Below are 27773 nucleotides of genomic sequence, written 5' to 3' on the forward strand. Positions count from 1 at the left end.
ATTCTGGGAAGCCCGTATTGTAGCTACACATGCAAACCATGAGCACTGATCACATATGAGATAAAACACAAGATTTAATGCGGTTTTCTGAATATAGGGCAAGGAGGCATAGAAAGAGCACAGTACAGGTCCGCATGGCTCCAGCCCGCAAGCCTGGGCTGTGAAGTTATTGATGCGCTCCATGGGATCTGGAATTGGATTGTTTTTTACAAGTTACTCCACCCTTGTGGAATTTTAGTACCGTATTTTACGCACTATAACGCGCACTGCATTATAAGGCGCACCGTCAATCAGTGGTCTATTTTCAAACTTTTTCCACATACAAGGCGCACCGGACTTTAAGGCGCTTTAAGCAAAACAAAACAGTCAGATAAGCCAGTCAACGAAAATGTATTTTACATCACGTGTTCACAATGACTGTCAACATTGTTCATACGTTTATGAGCGTCTTCACTACTCTTTAACACGTAAAAAAACAAGAGTCTTATACCGCTAAATCAAAAGTCAGCCTATTAACAATAACTCAAAATTGAACACTTATAATACGGTCCTATACCGCTAAATCAAAAGTCAGCCTATTAACAATAACTCAAAATTGAACACTTATAATACGGTCCTATACCGCTAAATCAAAAGTCAGCCTATTAACAATAACTCAAAATTGAACACTTATAATACGGTCATATACCGCTAAATCAAAAGTCAGCCTATTAACAATAACTCAAAATTGAACACTTATAATACAGTCATATACCGCTAAATCAAAAGTCAGCCTATTAACAATAACTCAAAATTGAACTTATAATACGGTCCTATACCGCTAAATCAAAAGTCAGCGTATTCATAATAACTCTTGAAATTGTTAATTTATAACACGTGAAGCACTACACAAAACTCACTTTTCAATACTAAAACATTCAAATCGCTTCGAGTTCAGTATGCACAACAGAAATTAATCCACGTTTAAAGCGCACTGGATTATAAGGCGCACTTATTTTTTAAGAAAATCAAAGGCTTTTTAGTGCGCCTTATAGTGCGGAAAATACGGTATTGTTCATGTTTGAGCTTTGTGGCACAACAATAGCATGCGTCTACATTACATTACCAACCTTATCAGTCTCCTAAAATGTACTGTGCTTCCTACATTGTTAAAAGTGCCTAACATGGCCGATATTTGCCAACTTGAAAAGGTTTCACATGTTCTCCTCTCTTCGTGACTTTACTGGGCTAGCGGTGGGAAGATGAGTCTGAACGGCTTCCTGTTTGCGAGTACGCTCGTGCGAGATATCACATTGATAGCCCTCCTTTCGAGAGTCACTATTAATGCCGACTGATCAAACTCAAGCTAAGGATCCTCCACTGTTTATTGACTCATGAGCCAAGGACCCATGACTCTGGTCAATAAAGCGTCTATACACAGCTGTTGGAGGAGATAAAAGCAAAATCCAGGCCAGCTGAAACTTCTCTTTGCAACAATATAATTTTGACATCATCTGGTGTAACCAAGGCCGGACTTATGTAAGGGTCATCCCGGGCTGCGGCCTGGGCCATGAATCTTTAGGGGGGCCCAATACCTCCCCCCCCCCCATAAAATCAGCTCTGGATGGAACTCATTGTTTTTGCTCAGCTGCTATAGCCTGGGCTGTGGATGAGCGAGGACGGGCCGCCAGAGGGAATGCTGGGAAATCCACAGTCAGCTCAGAGCCTCTGTGTGTTTGTGTAAAGCTCACAGTGGTTATCTATTAACCTGAGCCTCGCTGACACCTCAATGCCCAAGGCTTGCTGGTCTCAGTTTGCGTTGTGATGGCTTCAGTCTATCATCTCCAGGCCCTCTGCCTCATCTCCTCATTTTGCATCCTCCAGTCCCAGTTTGTGTCTCAAGAGAGGTAAGACGGTTTCCTCCCAGTCATTTGTATGGTATGATATTACATCTCCTGGTATGAGATTTGTGCTTAAGAGCTGTAACTTAAATTTTAATAATGCACAGTAAACAATTTGTGAACGTGGTTGTTCTAACTCAGGAGAAATGCAGTTTTTTCAGGAGGATACAATGTGATAGGTGAATCTTGTTTTCGTTTCAGCACACGATATCGTCCCCATCAAGGGTACGTGTCTCTTCGCCACCACAAATGCTGCTGACATTCATGTTCTTCAATGTCTTGCTCAATATGTTTTTTAATTTGTGCAAAAGAATGTTCCATCTGGAGCACACACAGGACATAGTTTGAAGTGCAGGAAAGCAGGATTTTTGATTATGTCATACCCAACACTGAGTTGAAGGGCATCGTCTTTCTGAATAGATGCACTCATGTCCATTGGTCAGGTCTGGGCCTGCGGATTCCATGCTGCTGTGACATGTGACTGTATTTCTGATTTTCAGACGTCTGTTCCGCAAACTGCTTTTAGGGCGACAGAGAACATGGTTAGTATATTTACATCGCTTTCCTCCGGGAAACCTGTATCAAGTACAGTGTTGTGCTAAAATGCAAAGGTCATGGGTTCAAATCCTGAGGCGTGTGTGTAAATTATAACCCCTCCCTCTACCGTAAGTTGCTTTGGATAAAAGGATCAGATAAATGTTACTCATAACAGAAGTTGAATCACTGTATTATTATTATTTTGATATTTTGTATCATTCTGCAGATTTTAACAAAATGACAATGAAATTGATTTGACCAGAAGTAACATTATCTCACTATCTCTAAAGATATAGGAGCTATTAGTCGCTCATGTTAAAACGTAACAAACCTCCTTTGTGCTTTGAGCCGTAAGCTCATACCTGCACTTTACCCAGCAGCTAATGGCTTGTGTTGTCTTACAGGGAGCATTCTCTTCCAGTATTGGACCAGAACCCCCCACCCAGGTACACGTGTTTCATTGCTACCTTTACAAGCCGTCAATATGGAACGCTAGAATATGTCTGTCAGAAAGAGGGAGACCCAGGTAAGAGAAGACAGCTGGCTGGACATTGTTATGCAGCTGAGCAAAGAGGTACCTGGATGAGGTATTTAAGTAAATGCTCACCTTAGTAAGAAGTATGAAAGTCACTGTGGATTTCAGCATCTGCAAAGAAAGAGATGTTGCCGTGAAACATGCATTGCTCTTCATGTCTGTGTTTCGGACTTATTTCCTCCTTAACCTCACCTCTGCTCTTTAGGTTTGTGTTGCTGGCTCCCAACCTCCTCAGGACAGACAGCGACGAGAACATCTACCTGGAGGCGAATGGGGTGTCAGAGCCCTTGACGGTGACCATAACAGTTGAAGACTTCCCAGAACGGATAATCCAATTACTGCATGACACGGTGCACCTGGGGAAGGACAATGATTACAAGGCACTCAAGGCTATACAGGTCTGACCAGCATTCGTTTGTCTTTAGTTAAGCACAGTGTTTCCCAATCTAGTCCTCAGGGACCCAAAGACAGTCCACAGGAGCTGGGAGGGAGCAAAAACGTGGACCGGCTGTGGGACCGGATTGGGAAACACTGGTTAAGCACACTAACTCATCTCTCCAAAGCTACATTGTGATCAAATAACATATAACTGTGGAAATATCATTACATCTGTAACATCAGTCTCTACTGACACCTACCATAACTGACAGCTTCCATCCAAAAGCTTCTCAAGGGAGTCCAAATCCAACAGCTATGTGTACCTGACGGTGAACTTTGGCTCCCATGTGGCTGAGAAGGTCCTCATGGTCTCCTTCCATTCTGGATACATCTTCATCCAGACAGACAAGCCTGTCTTCAATCCTGGCGACATATGTAGGTTTCTTAGAGATTTTCATCTACATTTGAACACCTAGAATAAAAACAAACATTACATTTATTATGACATGTTTTACATGAACTCCTTATAGCTGGTAACAGGGAAATATATTTAATATTATGTAAATATATATTTGGCACTGAAGGCTTAAAAACAACTTGACATTATTTGAAGTAATTTTAGATTTTTGTTCATTGTACTACAGTAGAAAAAGTCGAGAGTCTTAGGTCAAGGATCATCTTGGCTTGGGTTCCTGGCTTAGCAGTTCGTCCCTGTTGTCATGCAAAGTACTTCTATAAAAGGGGACTTTCAGTTAGAATGTTGTTTTTTTTTGTCCGGTTTGCAAAGTGAATTACAGGGCTTACGTGGCGAACCCTGAGTTCAGAGCCGTCAACAGCTCAGTCGCCATTGAGATCCAGGTAGGACACTCCTTTTTGGGGGGGGCTGTTCTGTGACTGTCATAGTGAGAGACCTACTCTGATTGCAAATAAGTTATTACAGTGTGACTTGTAGAAATATTACATTTATACATAAATGTATTATTTGTGCCTTAGAGGTGATGGTTTCCTTTTGTGTTTTAGAATCCCGATGGGTTAGTAATCCATGGAGTGTCACGGTCAGTAGCCAGAAATGGAATCTTCTCTGAGAATTATCGATTACCAGACATTGTAAGGTAAGTCTAATAGACAATTATCTCCTTTACTATGTGTGATTACAGACATAGGGCTGAATAGTGACTTACATGTGCTAGAAAAAAAAATGTGTTTTTAGTTAAATATTTTTTTGTAATGGTGCAGTGTGGTGGTGCAGTGTTGTGGTGCAGTGTGGTGGTGCAGTGATCAGCCCTGTTGCATCATACCTCCAGGACCAGGGTGTGAGTCTCCACCATGGCTCTGTCTGCAGGGTTGGTGGATGGATGATTTTTCAAAAATAACTTTCTTTGCTTGTTTTTGTATAGTGAGGGGGTATGGAAGATTCTTGCAAAGTTTGACAGCTGGCCTCAAAACCAGTTCAGCTCAGAATTTGAAGTGAAAAAATATGGTGAGTGTTTTTTTAGGTGGCGTTAAACATGCATGGTAATCTAGGCTGAGAATAATAGCTAGTCAGTTGAACTTCATTAGAATGGTTTTGAATGTTCTAGACAGGGCTAATGTAAAAATATGTCTGACGTTCTGATTTTTTTTGCCCTGACGCACTGATCTAAATTGTCATAAAATTGGATTACCGGCCTTGTTCACACCTGGTAATAACATATCTGACAAAACAATTAACTGGTTCATTGAAATTTTCACAAATTTTGAGCTTCATTGGTTATGATTAAAAGCCGAGTTATTGTCATATGTCAACTAACATAATACATTACAGACTGAACCCGTTTGCTCTTGAATAGAAAAGTATTAACCTAAGTACTGAAAGACCTTTTTAATACGTACATTTGTATAGTGTTGACGCGGTATAAAAATTCATGCCTACAGCGTGAAAAGTAGTGTGAAGTACAATTTGAATTATTTAAGAAATCACATTTGCATTATATGAAATATTATGTGAAATAATATTTTATAATAATGACTGTCGAGAGAAAATCACAATGTTATTACGAAATACAGTTTAAAGATTATGCGTAAAATATAAACATTATGAATTGTGGAATAATTCAAAAATAAAAGGACGCATTAAGTATTGAAATAATTATTTATTAATTTATTGATATATTTATTTCATTTTAAGTATTATGGCATTCATTACAAATTTCCTAGACGGTTTGTTTATTCCGGAATTCGCCAATAGCCTTTGATTTATCCTCCTTCTTTTAATGCTCGGCAGATTATGAAGTGACTTACGTGTTTATTGAAATAAGTTGCAGGAAAGTGAGATCCGATTAACAGTCGGTCGAGACACATGTTAACACTGGTTGTGAACGGACATATTTAACGCTGCCTGCTTGTGATCGGATTACCCAGGATGCACGTCAATACCAGGTGTGAACAGCTCCTTTGATTATTACACTCTCACTTCTACAAGTAATCTGTTTTGTTTTTTTCAGTGCTTCCTGCATTCAATGTCACCTTGACACCGAATAAGCCTTATTTCAGCGTGGATGACAGTGAGCTGGAAGTGGAGGTCACGGCAAGGTAATTTGTGGCACGGTGAGCCATGAAAAAGTCAAAATTCCCTGAAATCCATTGTTCTTGTGTTTCGCTTCAGCTATCTCTACGGTGAGCCTGTCAAAGGGACTGCTTACGTGGTCTTTGGTGTTGAGGTGAACAAGGAAAAGAGAAGGTTGCCTCATTCGTTGAAGCTCATTGAGAATGTGAGTAGAATGGATGTGAACCGGCAGTCCTGGGTGGTGAAGAGTTAATTAAAAGGGATTCATGCTGTTTGAGGTCTTCATTTTACCTGTGGTAAACCATTGTGTTCAGCCTGCATTAGCATTGCATGTGGCTTTCATACCCACTGTGCTTTTTGCAGCTGGAAAAGGGCATGGCCGTGTTGAAGATGTCCGACATACAGAAAACGTTTCCGAACATCAAAGAGCTGGTGGGCTGCCCCATTTACGTCAAGGCCTCTGTCCTGACATCTACCGGTGAGGTCCCCCACCTGCCCCTGAGATTGAACCGAAGAAGGGGAGACCTAAACGTGACCCTCATGCTAGCTTTGCCTGTCCGTACCAGGAAGTGACCTTGTAGAAGCTGAGAGGTCAGGCATCAAGATTGTGGAGTCTCCTTATCAGATTTCCTTCAAAGATACTTCTAAGTTCTTCAAGCCTGGTTTGCCGTTTGATCTCATGGTAATGCAGCACTATTCACAACAATCTGTCTGCTGTTCATCATCATCATTGTCACCAGTACTCATTATACAGATAAATATCAAATTAAATGACCTTGTTTGAAGTTTCCTGCAGCCTGCTTTATTATAAGTCCTGGCCATTAGTAGTGTTTTTCTTTAACTTGAAGTTTGTTGTAGGGGTAATATTTAAACCCCATCAATCAATTACTTCCACGTCTGTTTCCTGGACCAAGTTGCTACAAAGAAAAGCTTGCTTATCTATGTTCCTTAGCTCACCACCCCTCCACCAAATCTGTCCAGGTTCAAGTGACCCATCACGATGGCTCACCAGCTCCAAATGTCCCATTCAAGCTGACCTTGAATTCCGACACCGTGGCCATCAGCTCTCACCGAGGGGTCAGCGAGGTGTCTCTCAACATGCCCCCAAACCCTCAGCTTCAGACCATAACCGTGAGTTTTGCTTTGCCCTTGAACAAAGTCCTGATGCTGGTATTGCCTTAGGCAGCTGTGCCACCATTGGCTAAAGCCTTTGCCGCTTGGTCATCCTTTGAAAAGGCAAATGGATTTTGTCATTTTATTCATCAATTTATTTTTGTCTCTTGGCTTCTGCTGCCTGGTTTGGCCCATCCTGTAGGCTGAGACGACAAAGAGTGATCTGAAGGCAGAACACCAAGCCAAGAGGCAGCTGGTGGTATGGCCTTACACCCCATTTAACACCATGAGCCAAAACTACCTGTACATCTCCGGTGGAGCTCGACAAGTATCTGTGGGAGCCCGCCTCAATATGGAGGTCCACATGAGGAATTCCGTTGAATCGCACAAAGACCTCATCAAACACTTCACTTACCTGGTGAGTTGTGATCCTGGTAGTGGCTTTAACATTACCACTTCTGGGAGAACGCTAACATTAATTTCCTCCCACTTTGATGAACAGCAACTTCTTGGAGAGGCATGTCACTGCAGCCAGGAGCTGAATGTCAAGTGGGAGGGGCAATGTAGAGTTGGATGGGCAATGTAGGTTAGGAGGCACAATGTGAGGGGTTCATAATGAGGGGCCTGTTATCTGATATCCTAACCCTCGTTATAAACCCCTCCTGCTCCACATGATAAACCTGTCCTTCTCGACATTGCCCCTCCTACTCAACATTGCCCCTCCTACTCGACATTGCCCCTCCTACTCAACTCTGCTCATCACACTCGGCTCCCGGCTCCAGTGATACATATACTTGACATCTTGTGTCATTAAACTCTCTTGGTTCTTATTTTATATGAACGCGAGTGTTTTTAGTGGGTAGTGGTGGCTTGATGGTTAGGGAAGCGCACTTGTAATTGAAAGATTGCTGGTTCGAATCCCGACCTGCAAGGTACCGCCCCCAAGCACTGCTCCCCGGGTGCTGAATTAGCTGCCCCCTGCTATGTCACGAAAGTCACATATGGGTTAAACGCAGAGGACGCATTGCGTTGTTGCGCACTGTGTGCTGTGGTGTGTTAGCAATGACCACTGATCACCTAATTCTAAAATTGCTGTAGATTAGTTTTTCCCTCTCCAGGCCTCAGGAACCCCCAGACAGTCCAAGTGCAATGTGAGACAGAGGAAGCAGGAAGCTGAGAGGGAGGGAAAATGTGGACTGTCTAGGGATAGAGAAACACTGCTGTAGATGACTGAGTTACCTTCTGCTCATCTGTGCTTGATCTGCTCTTAGGTGTTAAACAAGGGCAAGATCGTTGTCGCAGACCACATGCCCAGGAGCGGCCAGCTTGTCACCAGCATCCCTCTGGTTGTCACCCCAGAGATGATGCCGTCCTTCCGCTTCGTGGCCTTCTACATCCTCCCGTGGGTGGGCACGTCAGAGGTGGTGGCAGACTCGGTGTGGGTGGACGTCGTGGACAGATGCGTGGGCACGGTGAGCTCTGTGTGTGCACAGGTGCCGATTTGCTGTGGTGGGTCAGATGATGAGCAGAAGGAACCTCTAAGAGTACTGATGATAATATGTATTACTGCTGGATTTAGAATTTGCTGGTTGACCTGTGGTTTGATGAAGTATTTCGAAAGAACGAAAGAAAGGATACTCAGGGTATGAACATCTCTATCCTAACATGCCTTTACTTTTTATTATCGGCCTCAGCTAAAAATCACTGAGGCAGAAGGAGGCAACGAACCTATTTACCAACCTGGGAAGCCCTTTAAATTTGAGATCAGAGGCGACCCCGGAACCAGCGTGAGCCTGCTGGCAGTGGACAATGCAGTGTTTTTGCTCAACAACCAGAACAGGCTGAGCCAGAGCAAGGTGAGGGTGTTACCGTTGGAGTCCAGTGGAAGCCTGTGGGCAAGAAACTGGGGAAGAGAGATCCTGGGCTTTATGTGGATTGGAACTGTCCATGACTGTCCGTGACTGACCAAGACTGACCATAACTGTCCTTTTCACACCTGACTCTAAACCACATCTTATGATTATGATTAAGGAGCAATAAATACTGCATCTATAGAACAAGAAGGTGATTTATACCTTAATCTCTTGAAAGACATTATTCTCTTGCAGGCTGGGTGTGGGCGAAATGCAATGGGCAGCATCTAAACATTGATAGTCATGATGGCATAGGATATAGATGGATACAGTGGCTACACGTCCTCTTTGAGTGGGGTTTACATTTTGGGGGTGTACAGTTGTGATGTCTGCCTATCTCAGTAGTGTTTTTCTTCTGGAATCTCTGCAGCTCACACTTCTCCTTGCTTACCGTATTCTTCTCTCAAAGCTAATCCTGCTAGCAGATCCACAGCTTCGGTCTTGTCTTGCATCGCCTGTCGTCCCCCTATGTTCCTCCAGATCTGGAACGTGGTGGAGCGAGGTGATATCGGCTGCACCCAGGGTGGAGGTCAGGACAGCCAGGGGGTGTTCAGCGATGCTGGTCTGACGTTCCACTCCAACAACGTGAGGGTCACAGACACACGACAAGGTATCATCATCATCACAATCACCGTCTTCTTCAACTCCTTCTTCTTGTTTTTTTAGCCCTTAGCCTGTCTGAACTTTGTTCTCTACATGTTGTAACGGTCCAGAGATTGTCTTTGTGGGAATTTGGATCAATTCTCTCTCTGTTTGCTTTCCATGAGATAAACTGATGAGGGTACATTTCCAGTGTCAAAAAACATGCTATTTACTGTAGGGCTGGTGTGTCAGGAACAGGAATGGAATTTCCAGAGTTGGTCATTTCTGCAGTTTGGAGGCAGTGAGTGTAACAGTCAGATAGGAGTCAGTGGGTCATATATGCATTAACATCATCTGACATCAAACACGGTTTCTGTGTGTTCTGTTCTAAAGGCATGAATCTCTCATGTCCTTGGGTGCTGGGTAGAGATCTTAGCTGGCCATGAAATGACTGGCAGTGAAACTATGGGCTAGGCATCTAGGTAGGACCTGTGATGAGGAAATGGCTTGACTCTGAATTTAGTTATGTCCTTGAAGCAGCTTGTGTTTGGCAAATCTGAATGCGATCACCTGACCAAGACATGGAGGAACATTATCCATTATACTACCGTATTTTCCGCACTATAACGTGCACTGCATTATAAGGCGCACCGTCAATCAGTGGTCTATTTTCAAACTTTTTCCACATACAAGGCGCACCGGACTTTAAGGCGCTTTAAGCAAAACAAAACAGTGAGATAAGCCAGTCAACCAAAATTTATTTTACATCACGTGTTCACAATGACTGTCAACATTGTTCATACGTTTATGAGCGTCTTCGCTACTCTTTAACACGTAAAAAAACAAGAGTCTTATACCGCTAAATCAAAAGTCAGCCTATTAACAATAACTCAAAATTGAACACTTATAATCCGGTCCTATACCGCTAAATCAAAAGTCAGCGTATTCATAATAACTCTTGAAATTGTTAATTTATAACACGTGAAGCACTACACAATACACTCACTTTTCAATACTAAAACATTCAAATCGCTTCAAGTTCAGTGTGCACAACAGAAATTAATCCACGTTTAAAGCGCACTGGATTATAAGGCGCACTGTTATTTTTTAAGAAAATCAAACGCTTTTTAGTGCGCCTTATAGTACGGAAAATACGGTACATGGAAGGTACATGAGATGTTGTTGTTTATACAGCCGCGGAAAAAATGAAGAGACCACAGCACAATTTTTTTGTTGTTTCACTCATTTCTCAATTTATGGGTGAGCATCTGTGAATAATATATTTTTTTCTGCAAACTGCAACCTGGTTCTTCCCTGCTTCTCATTAATGAAGGGCTTTTTCCTTGCTTTATGTGACCTCAGTCCTGCTTCTAGGAGCCTGATACGAACTATCCTAGCAGTGCACTTCACACCTGCACTTAATGTTTCCCATTCATTTTGAAGTTTACTTGATGTCATCCTTCGATTCATGAGAAACTGTCAGATATTAATGGTCATCTCTGGCATTAGAATGTCACTTCCTCCCTTTGCCTGGCTGGTTTATGGTTGTTCCCAGTGTCTCCTGCTTCACCTTGTACTGCTGTCTTGGAAATTTTTAACCTGAAAGCATCCTGCTGCACAGCGTAGCCTCTACAACAGAACCACAATTAAACTACGATTTAAAAATGCAGATTTGTTTAAGAATATAGAGTGGTCTCTTCTTTTTTTCCACGGCTGTATTTCTTGGTCAAATGTATTTGCCATGCTGGTCTGTATTCTATATTTGTTAAGTATATATCAGTGGTTTTATGGTGTAGTGCAGTGTTTCCCAGCTCAGTCCTCTGGGAACCCCAGAAGCTCCACGTTTTTTGCTCCCTTCCAGACACTTCATATTTTTGCTCCCAGGATCTGGGAGGGAGCAAAAACATGGACTGTCTGGGGGTCCCCAAGGACTGAATTGGGAAACCCTGGTTTAGTGGGTAGCACCCTTGCCTGAAACCTCCAAGGCTGGTTCTTCAAATCCTGTCACTGCTCTGCTTGTGTGAAGATCACCATGTTCTTTCCATGTTTTTCCACTGATACTCTGGGATCGTCCTGTAGCCCAAAGACATGCAGTGAGGCTAATTAGCATCCGTAAATTGCCCATTGTGTGTGAGTGCATGCCCTGCGATGGCCTGGCTTCCTGGTCTAGGTGTCTCCTGCTCTGGGTTCTGTATTTCCTGACAGAGTCTCCCAAGTCCACCTTGTACTGAAGGTTATGGAAAAGGATCCTCCCATATCTTCGGGTTAACAGGGCCCCAGGGACGGACCTGGATAATGTGATCCGGGGCTCACGGGTTATCCTGCAGGCTTCTGCAGACGTTCAGAGCTGTCTAGCCTTAGGGGTTTTAGTTCCTCTGTCATGTCTCATTATTTTAATACATATAGTGTTCAGTCAAGTCGTCTCATTGACCCATTTCTCAGAACTGGCTATTGACTAAATCTGAGTTGTAGATTTCTCTGTCTTATCTATGGCCAATGCTGCCTATGGTGTTTTCTAAAAGAATCTACACAATACCTTGTTACAATAGAATATTATGAATTTATATTACATATAACTCATGATTTTTCCCAGGCTAACCACCAAATTGTATTGGATAGACAGTAATGCAAGATGGAAGGTTGGATGGTATTATGGATGGTATTATGGTATACTGCAGTATTTCAAAATCAATGATAAAAGTTGCTTTGCAGATTTTATTGTTTAAAATACCACAAGAGTGTTGCTTTTGAAAATGTTAAAATACCAAATACTGCAGTGTAATATCTGGACTGTATGATGATATAAAAAATTAGATACTGGCCAAACCTAACTGGACATCACGCATTATAATCACTGACTATTGCATTCTTATGTCCCACGGTTCACCTGTAGGCGTTAAATGTGCCAAGTCTTCCAGAAGGAGACGTTCTGTGAGGATACTACAGAACAAGTCTACACTTGGTGAGTGGCTGATGATACCTCCGAGATAGCACCAGTGCAAAGACAGAAACTGCCTCTGTTCAGTGTCATAGCCCAATATTCTTATTTGCGTAACCTTTCAAATAAGTGAACTTCACATTTTATAAAAGAAAAATTAGTCATTGGTCCAGTTTCATAGTTTGTACTGAATTCAGAAATTATATTAAAAGATAGCGTGAAATTTTATAAGGAACTACACAGAAAACAGCAAAAAAATATTTGGTGTTAGAAAATTATGCAACACTAAATGGCGAGAGGGTTACAGATACTGGAATAAACTTATGCACGTAGATCACCAGTGCTGTCTGTGTAAAATTTCTGCATAATGAAAGGGAGACAGAAAATGTTTTTGTGTTAAAAAATTATGCAACATTAAGGGAGACAGAGAGGAATTGGGTACAGCTCTCAGGATTAGGGTCTGTTCCAGAGCAACATATTACTCCTTTGATCAAGTGGAGTCAAATGATACTACACACAGTAGAGGGCAGGACAGGGATACTTTTCACAGCTTTAGACACATTGCCAAAGAAGTGCAAGCTCATCATTCCCAAGAGCGAAACTGATCAACACTTTCCTCATATTTGAAAAACACTTTGCACAGCTACTACAGTGTTTACCTTCAGCCACTGTCTCCCAAACCGGTCCTTGGGGACCCACAGATGATCCGCGTTTTTGGGTCCCTGAGGATCGGATTAGGAAACACTACCTTTGCCGGTAAATAGGTGTCAGGTGTTAGCGTGCACTAGCACTCACTTTCCGGATGTTTCCATTCCATTGCCCCAGAGGACCAGTATAAAGACCGCACCCTGCGGAGGTGCTGTCAGGATGGCATGCGGGAGATCCCCATGGACTACTCCTGTGCCCGGCGATCACGTTACGTGACAGAGGGGTTCGAGTGCGTCCAGGCTTTCCTGCACTGCTGCTCGCAGTACCGGGGAGAGGAGCTGGACAGCCACACCAGCAGGCCCACCATCACTGAACCTGCTACTGGTTTTGCTATAAGCCGACATGTTCCATTTATGCAGAGTCCGGTCAGAACAATGGCTAGAAAATTTATGCTGCAATCCATGCCTTCAGGTGATTAGACCAACAAAATAAATATCTGTTTTCAATGATTGGGGTCATTTGATGTCTTTGGCTGTGTCCGATTTCAGGGGCTGCATCCTTCTAAGGTTGAACTCGGAAACCGAATGTGTCACAATGTAGAACTAGAAATGTGCGCTTTTGCTGAGTCATGAAGGATCCATCCGATGTATCCTTCACAGCTCAACATATCCCAAGATTCATTGTGCCGAGGTAATGGACTGTAGGTCGGTACGGGCTAGGCGACAGGAGCAACGTTTCATCACTTAAGTGTAAGGGCGGGAACAGCTGATGACGCAACGAGGAAATTATGTATTGGCCAGATCGTCCCATTTAACAATGCTTTCTGTTGCATTGTTGCAAGACTGCAGCATACAAAGGCCACTCCTTCACAGACTGCATCCTTCAACAATGCAGCCCCTGGTTTAGGACACAGCCAATATATATGTGGGACGCACAAATGAACTGGCTTAACGGTGCCTCGGCCCATTTGATTATTTGTGGGGGTTTTGTCATGACAGTACAATCTAGGTCAGAGCAAGTTGTTAAACAAAATGAAGAAGAGGAGGAAGAGGAAGAAGCTGACGTGATTAAAGAGCGCGATGTTTATGTCCGCTCAAAGTTCTTCGAGACCTGGCTGTGGAATGAAATCACTCTGCCGCACAGTCCAGCAAGCGGCCATGGAGATGGGTATGAAGAATTTTGTTATTATTATTATTATTATTATTATGTTATTATTCCAAGGGAATAGTCCTGTGATGCTGAACATGCTGCTCATGGTCATAATGGCTGGATATGACCAGTATGAAGTGTTCCACTTCTTTTGCTATTTTGAATAGCATCACGAGACCCAGGAATGACCGTTAGAAATCCTGACATATTATGATAAATAGTATGATTGAATTTGAGACTGGTCTCCTTCTTGGGAGCTGCACAGAGTACACAGGTGTCAAGGCTCACGGTCTTAACCCATTACTGTTTCTGGTTCACGTCCCAAGAGCCTATTTCTGTATGCTTTAGCGATGTGCTTTTCCTGAATGTGAACAGTTAGATGCTCTCAATGTAAGCTGACTACTTCAAATTGGATAAGCAGTAAAGACATTGCAAGCAATAAGTGTCTTAGCCAGAGGCTTGCTGCAGAGAAGGGTTCCCCTCGCTCGTGTTTATTTCTCGTCTCTTTGTTTCTGGCGGTCCTGTCCTCAGACTGGCGTCACATACCGTGATGTCAGCCCTTCCCGACTCCATCACGAAGTGGGGCATCCTCGCCATTGGCTCGTCTCCCACCAAAGGTAGCCATTCCCCTATTTGGCAGACAGAGCCTTCATGTGAAGGAAGAGACTCCATGGATTAATGTTCATGTGTACAGTTGCATTGCTACAGATGCTTTGAAGATCAATCTTTAAACAAATCTCAGTTGTGTGCAAAGGCTTGATACTGATCTATTTTCTGTTATATTCGAGGCGTAGGCTTACAGAACATCAGTATGACATTGCCCGCTATATCGACTTTGTCTCCAGGGTTTTGTGTAGCAGACCCCTATAATATCGTGGCCAGGAAGGACTTCTTTGTGGACCTGCGGCTGCCGTATTCTGTAGCCAGAAATGAGCAAGTGGAGGTCAAAGCGGTCATCCACAATTACAACGACCAAGACATGGAGGCAAGCCTACAGCCCAGTGCATGTACCTGCGACCTTCTCCAAGTCTCCTACAGTCTAGTGGGATTTGTTCCCATTGCATAAAATCTCTTCATTCCATGTGGAATACACTGCTCCTAATCATTATACATTTCAATTTCAAATAGGAAAAGCACCTAGTGTGGAATATTTGCTACCGATTGCTACCAATGTGCTGCCCGTATTCTTGAGAATTTCTTTAGTAAAAGTAGAGATCAATCTATCTGTCCATCCTCTAAGTCCCTATCCTGGTCAGGATCAAAAGGGGGCCTGTAATGTAGCCCAGGAGTGGCGTATAACGCTTTACATGATGAGAGTCAGACAGATAACTGACTAATCACAATCATATTTTGACGTTATTTTATTTCTGGGGAATATACAGGGGTGTGGCCACATGGCTCCATCTAAAGGCTGATTGGCCGCTGGAGTACCTCCCTCCCCTTTGGCACCTCTATGAAATATGACCCCTCTTATGCCCCCCCCACCTTAAAAAAATGCTAGAATCACCCCCGATTTAATTTCCTTTAGCATCACATAATTTTTAGAGTAACTTGCCATAAAGGCAGATTTTACCACAAACAAGCCATTGCCTCATAACCCAGATGACCTTCCTTTAAACGTCATCCTCGCAGAGATCTTGTGCCTCACTGTCTGCCTTTCTGCTTCAGGTTATCGTGATCCTCTACAAGACGACAGATATCTGCAGCGTGGCCTTCACCGAGGATCACCGGCAGGAGGTGAGCGTCCGTGCCCAGTCCTCGAGGGCCATCCCATACACCATCATCCCGCTGAAGGCCGGACAGCAGGAGCTCGAGATCAAGGTCCTCGGTCGCGGTTTCACCGGACACGACGGCGTGAGGAAGCGACTGCGTGTTGTGGTGAGTCGCACAGTTCACCGGGGCCGATCATCTCATTTGATCTGTCGACTTTTTTTCCTACTGAATCCTTCATTCTTAGCCAAATGTCTGTTTTTACCTTTTAGTTGGAAGGAGTGCAGAAGACCAAAGTTCAAAGTTTTGTTTTAAACCCATCACTCCAAGGTGACAAGGGTGAGTACTCAATGGTTATTTTAAGAACATCTTACTTTATACATTTCTAATGAATGAAGGGAGTGGTAGGTAAGAATTTACTCAGCAGTTTGATCGGTGCAAGTACTTTAGGAAACATTTTGAAGGTTCAGTAATGATAAGAGATGATCACACATCTGTGTAGTGTTGTGTTTCTCAGCCCTTAACTGTTTTGCTATGCATCTTGACACTGTGGAAATATTTGTAGATGGGAAACAACTGGTAAAGATTTCCAACATCAAGTTGGATTCTGTGGTGCCCAATTCAATCCCAGAGACATACATCAATGTCCGAGGTAAGCATTTCAGAGAGATTCATGGGACGATTTGACTGTTTTTTGCACCTTAATTTTTCAAAAATTGTTTAAAACACTGAGTTGCTGGTGTAGAAAGCCTCTCAAGTCGCATGGAAATTATAAAGAGCCTATTGTGGTGGCCTTGTGCCTGGCCTCACATCTCTGGGACTGGGGGTTTGAATCCCACATCTACGCAGGTATTTCTCCAGGTCCTCTAGTTTCCTTCTGCTGTCCAAAGACATGCAGCCAGGTAGATGCATAACTCTGAATATCCCATATTGTCTGACTGTGGAAGGGAGTATATGCCCAACTTTAGACCGGCATCCTATCCAAAGTGCTCCCTGCCTTGTGATCTGTGATTGCTGGTATAGGATACAGGCTTACCATGGCTATAAAGAAGGGATGGATGGTTGAGCATATTCTGGGTACTAAAATAAAATAATGTGCTTCCCGGTGTGTGCACTCGTGCCGTATGAGATCACATTTGTGTTTACACGTCATCCTGACTAACATTCCACCCTTGGCCTGTGGTAGGTAGCGTGATCGCCGACACCATCGACAACTCTATCAGCGACGACTCCCTGGCCTCGCTGTTACGCATGCCGGGCGGCTGCGTGGAGCAGAACCTGGCCAGCATCACGCTGCCCCTCATCGCCACGCACTACCTGGACCGGGCGCAGCAGTGGGAGAGCGTGGGGGTGCAGCGGCGTCTCGAAGCCGTCACATACATCAAGAAAGGTGAGGGGTGCGGGTGAAGGGGGCAAAGCACCAAGAACAAAGAAAACAAAAATAGCAACAACTGTGTGCTATTTCTCCTCAAATTGTACTTGAATGTGAAGGGATTCATGAACCCACATCTGACAAAGGTGTCAGGAGACAGTGGCGGAGTGTGGACACCTTTAAATCAGGCTGCCGCTCCTCGTCTTGACAGTTTGAAAAATGTGTCAAGTTAGCATTTAGCTCTGTCTATAGAGGATAAAGACCTTCATAGGTCCCTCCAAGTGACTGCTTAATGCCACCAATTAACTCTCTTCCCTCAAGGTTATGAGAAACAGCTGGCATACGCCAAGAAAGACAACTCATACCCACCATATCGGAATGAAGGAACGAGCACATGGTAACACCAGTTTGTTGCAGATGGGGCCTGACTGAGACCAGATTATGGTCACTGTGTCCAATACCAGTCACCAAATGAGTACTTTATGATGTTCTATACTAAACAGTAAAGGTCATAAAGTCATACAAACTGCTGAGCCCTTCCTTCACCGTCTAGGATAACAGCGTACGTGGTCAAGGTCTTTTCCATGACCTACCCCATTGTAAGCATCAATCAGGAGCACCTGTGCGGCCCCCTGCTGTACCTGCTGAAGCAGAAGCAGCAGTTGGATGGATCCTTCAAAGAAGACAATCCGGTCTACGCAGCCGCCATGACTGTAAGCCACGTCTCTCTAACACAGTCTCTGATTGGCTGCCTGGCATTGTTGGCATACTGCTAATTTGCTGTTTTTTGTTCATCTGGATGTCCTTTTTGAAAGAACAACTATTTAATTTAATTGAATTGTCAATATGTCAATATGGACCTAGTAGAAAGTATCAATTACATTGAGAGGGCTCCATTATCCAGGTGCATCCCAGATGTAAATTCCAACTTTGTACATTTATATTTGCTTGCCAATGAGTGGTAACATGTTCTCACCCGGACGCGTGTCAGGGGTGTGTCACTCTCCCTCACTCTGTTTCACCCTCTCATGTTCACCCCAGGGAGGTATACAAGGGGTGGAGTCCACAGCCACCCTGACAGCCTTCGTGCTGATAGCCATGTCAGAAGCCAAGGCTGTGGTGGACTGCCATGAACCTGGCTTATCGACAGAGGTAACTGCCCCTGAGAGAGGGACAGGGCTACTATCATTCACAGACTGGGGAGGTGCCATGTTTAAACTGAGCAATCGGCTCACATGACTTACTGATCCGGGCATTTGCTGGCCTTTGATCTAATGGCTCACTCTGTTGGCAGCAGATTAGTCTTAATCTTTGTGTCCTTATGAGTTGTTACACAGGATGATAGGGTATTGTGCTCTTTTTCTGACTTTATCCTTGTCAGTCGTTCATTTGGGACGTACATATTAGTACTCGAGTGTCCTAATGTATCATAAATCTCTGATTGTTGGTTTGTTTGTTGTGGTTTTGTGCATCTTCCTGCCACTGACCTTCCAGAACCAAATGAGGAAGTCCGTGAGCTACCTGAGGAATCAGTTGCCGCGGCTGAGCAGACCCTATTCCGTGGCCATCGCAGCGTATGCTCTGGCCTTGATGGGCGAAGACCGAGACTTCCTCAGAGACCACATGCAGAGGGTTGCTTCTACAGGTAATGTGCTTGCAGGTTTGCCTCTTTAATGAACAAAACACTTTTGTTAATTCCTTTAATGTTGACTTTAACAATCTATCACAGAAATCACAGCAACCATTACAAAAGTTTTGGTTGTTAAGGATGCAAATCAAATAAGGCAGAGGACTGTACCAAACAGGATCAAGAACATTTTTGTCTTCATTTAGTATCATGGAAATATTATCCCACCAAGTATCCGATCCTACAACTTCTTGTCCATAGATCTAACTCACTGGCCAGACTCAGACAATTCCCTGTTCACCCTGGAGGCCACTGGCTACGCGTTACTCGCCCACGTGAAAACCGGGGAGATGGAGCGAGCGGGTCCCATCTTCCACTGGCTCAATGGAAGACGAAAACAAGGCGGAGGCTATGGCTCCACACAGGTTGTTAGGGATAGAGCGGACCACATAGCCAAAGGTTTTCTATGAAATCTCAATAAACTGAACAGCCTTGGGGAGGGATTTGAGGCCTGGTCAGAATAATATGGCACAGAGCCGGTGGTGACCGTCACATTCTCTATCTGCATCACCAGCCCACCATGGTAGTCCTGCAGAGTCTGTCAAACTACCTGATCCAGAAGCCTCCTCCTCAGGACCTGAGCCTCAACGTGGCCCTAAGCATCCATGGACGCAGGGACACAACCTGGTCTTTCACCCCCAAGACGGCCTACCAGGCTCGCTCCACCAAGGTACTGTAACGAGCTACGAAAAGAAGCCCTGTTCTCTCAGGGTGACCCAACCAGTCTCAGTCTGTACAATCTTTCCAACACTAATCAGAGTTTTAACTCTTGGATATAGTTTCTATCCTTGGTACAACTGATTTTTTGTCGATGTTGGTTGTTTTGTTGATATTTATATCAAAAGCAATTGATAATACATTGTGCATTTAAAAGTTATGTTTACTCCATTAAAATTTTTTAATTTGCTTTCATATTTTTATATATATTCTTTTTTTCTGTTGTCACATAGACAAATATAAACCAGGAATTTACGGTGGAGGCTTCTGGAAAAGGTCAAGGCATCCTTGAGGTGTGTTTCCAGTTCAGAGCCAGTGAGCTCATCCCTCTTCCAACATATTTCTCAGTTGTAATTGTAGAGGACTGATGACCTTCATCTCTGCGTCCCCTTTTACCAGATTGTGACCATTTACAACGAGCTGCCTGATGACCAGGACAAAAAAAGCTGCAAGAACTTTGAATTGCAGGTCTCAATAGAAGAGATAAGCGATGGTAGGCTTTGCTTTACACACCATTAGTGTGAATCTCTTGGAGAAGTGTAGCGCTATATGGATGTAATGTTACTCCTTCCACTGGAGCGCTCATTATTTCTGTGTGTGCAGAGCTCATTCTTTCCTATGTAATGAAATGAAACCAGGCAGTTTTGTGATTCTGTGTGTTTCCTTCAAGGAAAGCCTTCCCCGGATAATGAGCGGTCATACAGACTCGACATCAATGTGAGGTGAGGAATACAGAGGATAAAGGTCATTCTATAGGACACTGGAAGAACACCATTAAGCATTTAATGAGCATTGAGCTATTCAAAGATATAGAATGAGATGACACTAATGCGGATGGGGGTTCTCCAGTTTCCCCCCACGGTCCAAAAACATGTTAAAGTTAATCGGTGCTGCCAGATTGTCCATAGGTGTGAATGGTGTGTGTGTGTGTGCCCTGCAATTGCCCTATGCTGGGTTGGCTTCAGATGCCCACAACCCTGAATAGGACAATGGATGGATGATGTTATTGTGATTGGCACTATTTAATACACAAGTTGTTCTCTGTTGTGTTACATTCTTGCTTTGGTGCTGATATGAAATATAGTCCTTATGCTTCAGCCCTTCAGGTAGTAAGTTTATTTCCCCTCCTTTACTACTGATAAATCTTTATGGCTCAGTGTCTCTTTTCACAATTAACTTTTAATCCTCTCTGCAGTAAAGTGAGTTGTCCCCCTCACTTTCGCTTTCTCCTGTCTTTGATGTCAGAGCACTGGGTCAGGATGAGGTCAGAATGACTGTACTGGATATTACCCTTCCCACCGGGTTCGTCCCAGAAACCAGAGATCTTGAAACGGTGAGATTGCAGCAATAATAAGAGCAACAGTAACCTATTTAAATTCCTAAAGATTCAATGGTAAAACATACCTGCTTCTTATTTTTGACTAATTGTCACAGTAAATCCATGAATTTCCTAAAAATGGTGATTACTTTTTAAATGATATTCACTTTCTTGGTTTGTTCAGCAGACATTTGTGTCCATAATTTTTTGCCATGCAGGCAACCTTAATATATTTTTACGGTAACACCAAACAGATATTTAGTAATAACTCGGTTACTACCGAAGTGCAGATCATGAACAAATAGTTGCTACTTGAGATAAAATATGCGTCACGATTCATTAATGATGAACACACACAAGACCAGTATTTCACTTGTTCCTTCAGTAGTTGACAATCGTTTACAGAATTAACAGATATAGTAACACATCTAGTAACTGCTTGAGATAAAACATATATCATGATTCATTAATGATGAATTAACATGAGATTAGTATGTAACTAATTAATACATAAATAATAGAATAGTACTGTATTATTTGTGCGCTATCAAGTAAAGTGTTAACATTTTCACTAATCCAGTATGGTTGACATAAGGTCCCTTGTACCCTTGAATAATGCGAATGGCTTATTCTCACCCTTGCTCTCCTGTGCTCCTGCAGTTGACCAACTCCGTGGACCGCTACATTAACAATTACGAGATTGTGGATAGTCTGAGTGACAGGGGATCCCTCATAATTCACCTCTTCAAGGTAACTATGGCAACCATGGTTGTCACGCATCTTTGCTTCCACATGCTGACGGACAGCAGCTGGTTCATGCTCTTCAGTTCTCTGCTTAAACTTCTCACATTATTGATGATTACGATCATTACGCACATGTACAGTGCGTGTTTGTGTTTGTGATAAATAAGACGTGAAGTTGAAATAAACACCTCCAGTTGCAGGGTGTCAGTTGTTATGTGCGAGTTGGAGACCTTCCACAACCTTCGAGAAGCAGTGAAGACCTACAAATGTTAGAATCTGTGTTTTTACCACACTGACATGCGGCAGATATCGCAACTATCTTTTTTGAACAAAATATCAGTTTACATTATAAATATGTGTTTTCTTTTGTTCGAGTATTAGTGTTTGATAACGTTCATTAAAACATGACACAGTGAAACAAAATCTCGGTCTGGATTTGTACTTTCTGAAACGGAACTTTCCACCTCTGTTTACAGGTGTCGAACACGCAAAGCGAGACCATCTCCTTCAGGTTGCTCCAGAAGTTCAATGTGGGACTGATCCAGCCATCTTCGGTCACAGTCTACGAATATTACAACCCAGGTGAAAGCGGCGTTAAGCTGCACGCCCTTCTGAGGTGTGGGGGTGACGTGGTTCCTTGGAGTAGGACACACAGACTGTACGTCTACCTCCACCAACCGCATTTACTTCATTATTTATATAGCAGATGCTATGGTTCAAAGTGACACACAACTGAGGATCAGAGAGCCGGATCCATGGAGAAATTGGAGCCAAGGGCCCAACAATGATACAATTACTCTGCTGGCCACCATTTTGTAGCTTTAGTTGCGATACCTTTCATATATAAGCATCCATGATGTCCGTATTTGCTTTTCACCATATAAGTATCTGTATTAAATGTTTCTCAGGGTCTTCACTTCCACTGAGTGCTCCATGTAACATTCACTCTGTCCAGTCACCTATTCAGGTTGTCTAATTCTCAATCCATCCATCCATCCATCCATCCATCTATTTTCTCTAATTCTTATCCCGTTCAGGGTCACAGGGGGGTCCGGAGCCTCCCCCAGGGGCTACAGGCCCAAGGCGGATCCTTAGAATCTTCTCTTTAATTACTATTTTTATTATTAGTGGCCAAAATGATTTTAAGTTGTAACACATGTAGGGCTATGATTAAAAAATAATAATAATTTAACAGAGTGACACTAAGCAGAAACTCCTGTGTCCCTGGGGCTGTTTCTGAGTATGTCTGCTCTTGTTGGGCGTCTACCTCCCAGAGCACCGCTGCATGAAGTTCTACAGTCCGCTGGGAGAAAAGGCTGAACTGCAGCAGATCTGCGGCGAGGAGACGTGCCGCTGTGCCGAAGGTGTGTGTATGTGTGTGTGTGTGTGTGTGATGTATCTATTCCAAAGTCATAAATACCTGTTACTGTAATGTTGTGGGGACCCATCCCCACAAGGAGAAACTCAATGTTCTAAAAATCTGTGACTGCGATCAAAAAACTAAAAACACCCAAAGTCTTATATTTTGTTGGGTTACTTTGGTTAAGGTTCGGGCTGGGTAGGTGTTAAGGTTGTCGTTGTTGGGATTAGGGTTTTGCACATGGAAATGAAGGGGGAGTCCATGTAAAGGGAAGAATGGGTGGACTGTGAGTGTATGTGTACCATGGTGTCTGTGTATAGCTATGTGTCTGGTTGGGATTGTGTACGTCTTTCTATTGTTACATATAATTTTGTGTGATTTTTCAGTGCATCAATATTCATACAACCTTGCAGTTTCACACTGAAATATGACACATTTCTCTGAAGCGCATCTCTCGCCATCCCCTTTTTCAGGTGACTGCTGCGTCTCAAAGAAGCGAGATAAGTCCCTCACCAGCTTCATGCGCCATGATGTAGCCTGCGATGGCCTCAAGTACGGTAGGCATTGTTACATGGTTGGAGGTCAGAGGTTAAAGGTGAAGTGGCCCAATAAATTGTGTTTAGGTATTTACATTTCGGCCATGAAACTCATGGAGACTTTTTCCACAGTGTATAAAGTTGGGGTCTCCAAAATCAGCAGGGGCCAATATGACAGATATGAGGTGGAAATAAAAAATGTTATAAAAGAAGGTAAGATTTCTTTTTTTCTTTATTGAACCCCATTGTAACAAATTTCATTAGACAAAAGTCTGCATGAATTATGATTATGTGATTATGTGCGAATACGTAACTCAAAATCTCTGCAGCCTGGAACCACTATATATTAATAATAGTGGTAATTATAATTATCACACTAATAATAATCATTATGCATAGTGAAACTTTACAAATTTATACTCTTATAATATTAGTATTCATAGAGTATCTTGCTGAGAAGCTCACTAGGAGCTCAACACCAAATCTTTTAGGCTACGTTCACATTACCAGGCTGACTAAAATCTGATTTGTTGCCATATTGTGACACAGATCTGATGTTTTCAGGGCTGTGAGGACACAGCAATCATATCTTTTCAAGGAGTCACTTTCATATGTGGTCCTAGATCAGATACATATCCGATTCATGGCCATGCGACATGAATGACAATGGTCAGATATGAATTTATTTATTTGTCTTGCATATACGCAGGTGCTTAGCGGGTTTTTTTTTTTTTACGGTGACACAGGTGACTTGTATAAAAACGCATCAATGTGCGCATGCATGTCATTTCAGAGGACAGATGCGTTCACATTACAGTTAGATACAGGTCGCTTGTAATTATGGATCTGAACCATCAAGACAGGCAGATCTGATCTGAGCAAAAAAAATCTGAATTTAACCATAAGGCTTGTAATGTGAATGTAGTCTTTGTGGGATTTGAATGTGAGACCATTTGATCTCTGGTTCTTTAGCCATCAATCCATCTGTCATGTTACATTTTATCACGTTTAATCTCCCATAGAATTAACTACATGGATGTCATGCTTATAGGAACACATACTGGAATTCAGGCACCAGGAAAAATCATCTTCTTATCACATGCCGGTTGCCGCAACGGTCTGGACCTCCAGGAAGGCAGAGACTATTTGATCATAGGACCTCCTGAGGACGTTTGGCATCAGGATGGCGACACCAGCAGGTGAAGCGGAGAAGAACTAGTTTGGTCTCCTAGTTTATAGCAGTTATATAGCAGAAATGTTGCATCATCAATCTTCTGTGAAGGCAAGGCTAAAGACAATGAACAATGGCTACATTCCAGACGTCTGTGTTTCACTTATGTATACTTTCTGTTGTATATTCCACTATCCTCCTAGGATAGGGAATGAGGTTCAGGTGAAGTACAGCCTGATTGTGTGTGCAAATGCCCTGCATTTGATAGACTTCCTTCCTTGCCTGTATCATATTTCATGCCCTATGCTTCCACAGATAGGATTAGTATTATTGTAATTCCAGAATGGAAAAGTCATCATGGCTGGATGGAACACAGTGTTACACAGATAGTAACAGAGGGATCACCTCATGTCTTGAAGAATTCTAATTCTAATTCGCGTTTCCTCTCAGCTTCACCTACGTGTTGGGAAAGAGAACTTGGGTGGAGCTCTGGCCAACGGAGGCCGAGTGCCAGAGCGACGCGTCGCTCCAGGAGACACGCAGCCAGATGGAGGAGTTTGCAACCAGCATTCTAGAGAACGGCTGCCAGTTTTGAGAATTCCCACAACCGCCAATCATCACTGTGACCAAAAGTTCCATGCGGAGGGACGTGGGGCGGGGCTAACAGAAAACAGGATCGCAGACAGTCCTGTGGATCATCACTATGACTTTTCAATGCAATATTGCACAACTGTTCTGGATAAAAAGGAATTTGTTTTATCACTGAATGTCCATAATGTATGTCAATAAAACGCTACAATTAAACTTTGTGTTGTGTTGATTCCACGTAAGTGCTAATGACACCATTGGCACAAAGCCTATTGACTCCTACTATGGTGGCAAGTAAAAAAATGTATTCTATCTATAAATTATTTTTTTTAAATGCCAGCTGAAAGACTTCTGCATGAGAGTAGGAGGTTCTATAAAAGAAACAGAGATGGAATAAAACTCACAGTCGCTTCAATGACCAAGACCTTCGCTGTGGCATGCAGTTTATTGTGCAGTAATGCTGAATGTGAACTCCAGTCCTGTTAACTGAAACCATCATTTTGAATATACATGCGCCTGATAGTCTAGGAACAACCGAGCAGATGCGAAGATGTGGCCAATAATGACTCTTTGGCCTTAATAAATAATTAATCAACCAACAGAAAGAACAAGATAGTGCACTCAAAGTGAATTGCAGCCTTTTCTGTAGTACAATGCCACGTTAGGTCACTCTAATCCAAGCAGGGCACTCAGAAGCTCGATCCGTTTTAGCATTCAGTGCAAGTCAGCTTCATTTAAGTATTATAGCGTCATTCCATGGATTTCACATTGTGAGGAATGTGGAATGTCATACTCATAACCTATTTGCAGACAGATTTTTGAGAGCCGCTCCTGACTAGACAGCAAACGGAATCATGTGACATGGGGATCGGAGGAAGAGGAAGGAAGGTTATTGGGTGGGAAGGACTGGAGATGGATTCAATAAAATAGTGGAGTTAATGAAAAACAAAACACACACAATAATATAGCAGGCATCAGGTTACTATGGAGCTACAGGTGTGGCCAGGGTTAGACCCCAGGACCTATATGTGACTGATGGGACAGCAAGCAACCATCCTGCACCAAATGAGAATAAGGAAAATTATATTTGCAAGTTACATTTTGCTCATACCCAGACAAAACCAAAATATATCAAATAACATTCTACATCTGTGACACTACTAATGATACGTATTGGGACAACAATTCATAACAATTGATTATAATAATTGATAATAATTTTGTTAATGAAATGACCATTTTTCCCCAGGAAATTCGACACTATACAAGCATAATTTTAATTTATTGTTAATTATTATTATTCTATTTTTTTTGTTGCAAAGGTTCATTTATAAATGAAAGACTGGCTCCCCCTATTGGTAGCTTTCTCATACTACATAGTGTACATTTATCCGTACATTTTGTCTGTCTTATACATTCTTTTAACTTGCAATTAATAAATCTCTTGCTCTCAGGAATGTCACCGTGTACTGGAACACCTATACAAACCACGCCTGTTCAAACTGTCTTAATGCACAGATTTGTTTTTAATCTCAAAGCCAACTTTTAAGGGAAGACTATTGACCATTTCACCAAGATGATAAAATTAGCTAAAAATAAAATGTATTACCATAAATGCATATCAGGAACTGTGTTTTAGTCATCATCAAGGCTTTTTGACACAATAAATCTACTGTTACTGTCTTCTCAATATGTAATTACGGTTTTTTCCCCACACACGTGACTTTCCAGGACTCAGGTATTACTCCGCTGAAACAAGATTTTTTTGCTTCCCCAAGTTAATTAGAGAAACAGAAACGTCATACGTACACGAGTAATCCTTCGATTTCAGAAAGTTAAAGCCCAGATATGCAGACCGGAATGATAATTGACGCTGGGACGCTGAATGATATATTTTGGTTCAGTGCAGAATCCAGTACGTGTTATTTGCTGCATCTGTCGTTTGTTATTTAAACCAACAAATTGACCGTCCAAGATACATAAAAATTTTACTTAATCTGGCCTTCACCGGCATTTCACTTTATTGAATAATTAGTAGTGTTTAAAAATAATTGTTTAATTGTATTATACGTAAGAGCTGCTCCGATTGAGGATTAATATTCATTAAATTAAAAAGTTGTGGTACTTGTGCAATTTATACTCTGGATGTCGCTTTAATCGTTTGAGAGATCAAGAGGGGGACTTAGCCGTAAACTGCGCTGTTGGGACTGTTATACTGCCGGTTTTCTGACAAAACATCCTACCTATCGAGCCTTTCTGCGCATGTGCTGTTCCACCGTTTTGGGATTAGGGTTAGGTTTTAGGGGTTAGGGTTAGGGTTAAGGTAAGAGCTTTAGGGGTTTTTGGGGGGTT

At 42.7% G+C, this 27773-nt stretch overlaps 1 protein-coding gene and 1 long non-coding RNA gene across 2 annotated transcripts; one reads left to right on the forward strand and one right to left on the reverse strand.

The window, feature by feature from the left end:
• The first annotated feature begins 1803 nt into the window (after positions 1 to 1803).
• Positions 1804 to 25637, forward strand: LOC111845287 (complement C3-like). The gene is made up of 44 exons (XM_023814628.2): positions 1804 to 1886; positions 2082 to 2105; positions 2381 to 2422; positions 2822 to 2863; positions 3158 to 3350; positions 3603 to 3765; positions 4118 to 4188; positions 4351 to 4442; positions 4728 to 4810; positions 5814 to 5901; positions 5975 to 6080; positions 6239 to 6353; positions 6442 to 6557; positions 6857 to 7006; positions 7191 to 7406; positions 8260 to 8460; positions 8683 to 8844; positions 9382 to 9511; positions 12377 to 12445; positions 13247 to 13540; positions 14068 to 14236; positions 14750 to 14835; positions 15064 to 15203; positions 15887 to 16096; positions 16201 to 16267; positions 16494 to 16580; positions 17115 to 17318; positions 17622 to 17697; positions 17854 to 18013; positions 18342 to 18452; positions 18795 to 18945; positions 19189 to 19352; positions 19502 to 19657; positions 19938 to 19997; positions 20104 to 20197; positions 20375 to 20426; positions 20950 to 21037; positions 21683 to 21772; positions 22243 to 22348; positions 23041 to 23130; positions 23600 to 23683; positions 23795 to 23875; positions 24714 to 24861; positions 25284 to 25637. The coding sequence occupies exons 1-44, from the start codon at positions 1804 to 1806 to the stop codon at positions 25426 to 25428; spliced, it is 5259 nt and encodes a 1752-aa protein (XP_023670396.2). The 3' UTR covers positions 25429 to 25637.
• On the reverse strand, positions 1877 to 9389 carry LOC111845288 (uncharacterized). The gene is made up of 5 exons (XR_002838584.2): positions 9293 to 9389; positions 3591 to 3802; positions 3145 to 3308; positions 3025 to 3063; positions 1877 to 2396 (listed from the first exon to the last, which is right to left on the reverse strand). It is a non-coding gene; the product is annotated as an uncharacterized lncRNA (long non-coding RNA).
• Positions 25638 to 27773: the final 2136 nt, after the last annotated feature.

Source organism: Paramormyrops kingsleyae, chromosome 5 (genome assembly GCF_048594095.1).
Source record: "Paramormyrops kingsleyae isolate MSU_618 chromosome 5, PKINGS_0.4, whole genome shotgun sequence".
Lineage (NCBI taxonomy): Eukaryota > Metazoa > Chordata > Actinopteri > Osteoglossiformes > Mormyridae > Paramormyrops > Paramormyrops kingsleyae.

Coding starts and splice junctions, on each gene's coding strand:
- LOC111845287 (XM_023814628.2), top strand. CDS start 1,804: ATGGCTTCAGTCTATCATCTCCAGGCCCTCTGCCTCATCTCCTCATTT. Junction 23,131..23,599: donor GACGTGCCGCTGTGCCGAAG/GTGTGTGTATGT, acceptor CCCCTTTTTCAG/GTGACTGCTGCGTCTCAAAG. Junction 23,684..23,794: donor CTGCGATGGCCTCAAGTACG/GTAGGCATTGTT, acceptor CTTTTTCCACAG/TGTATAAAGTTGGGGTCTCC.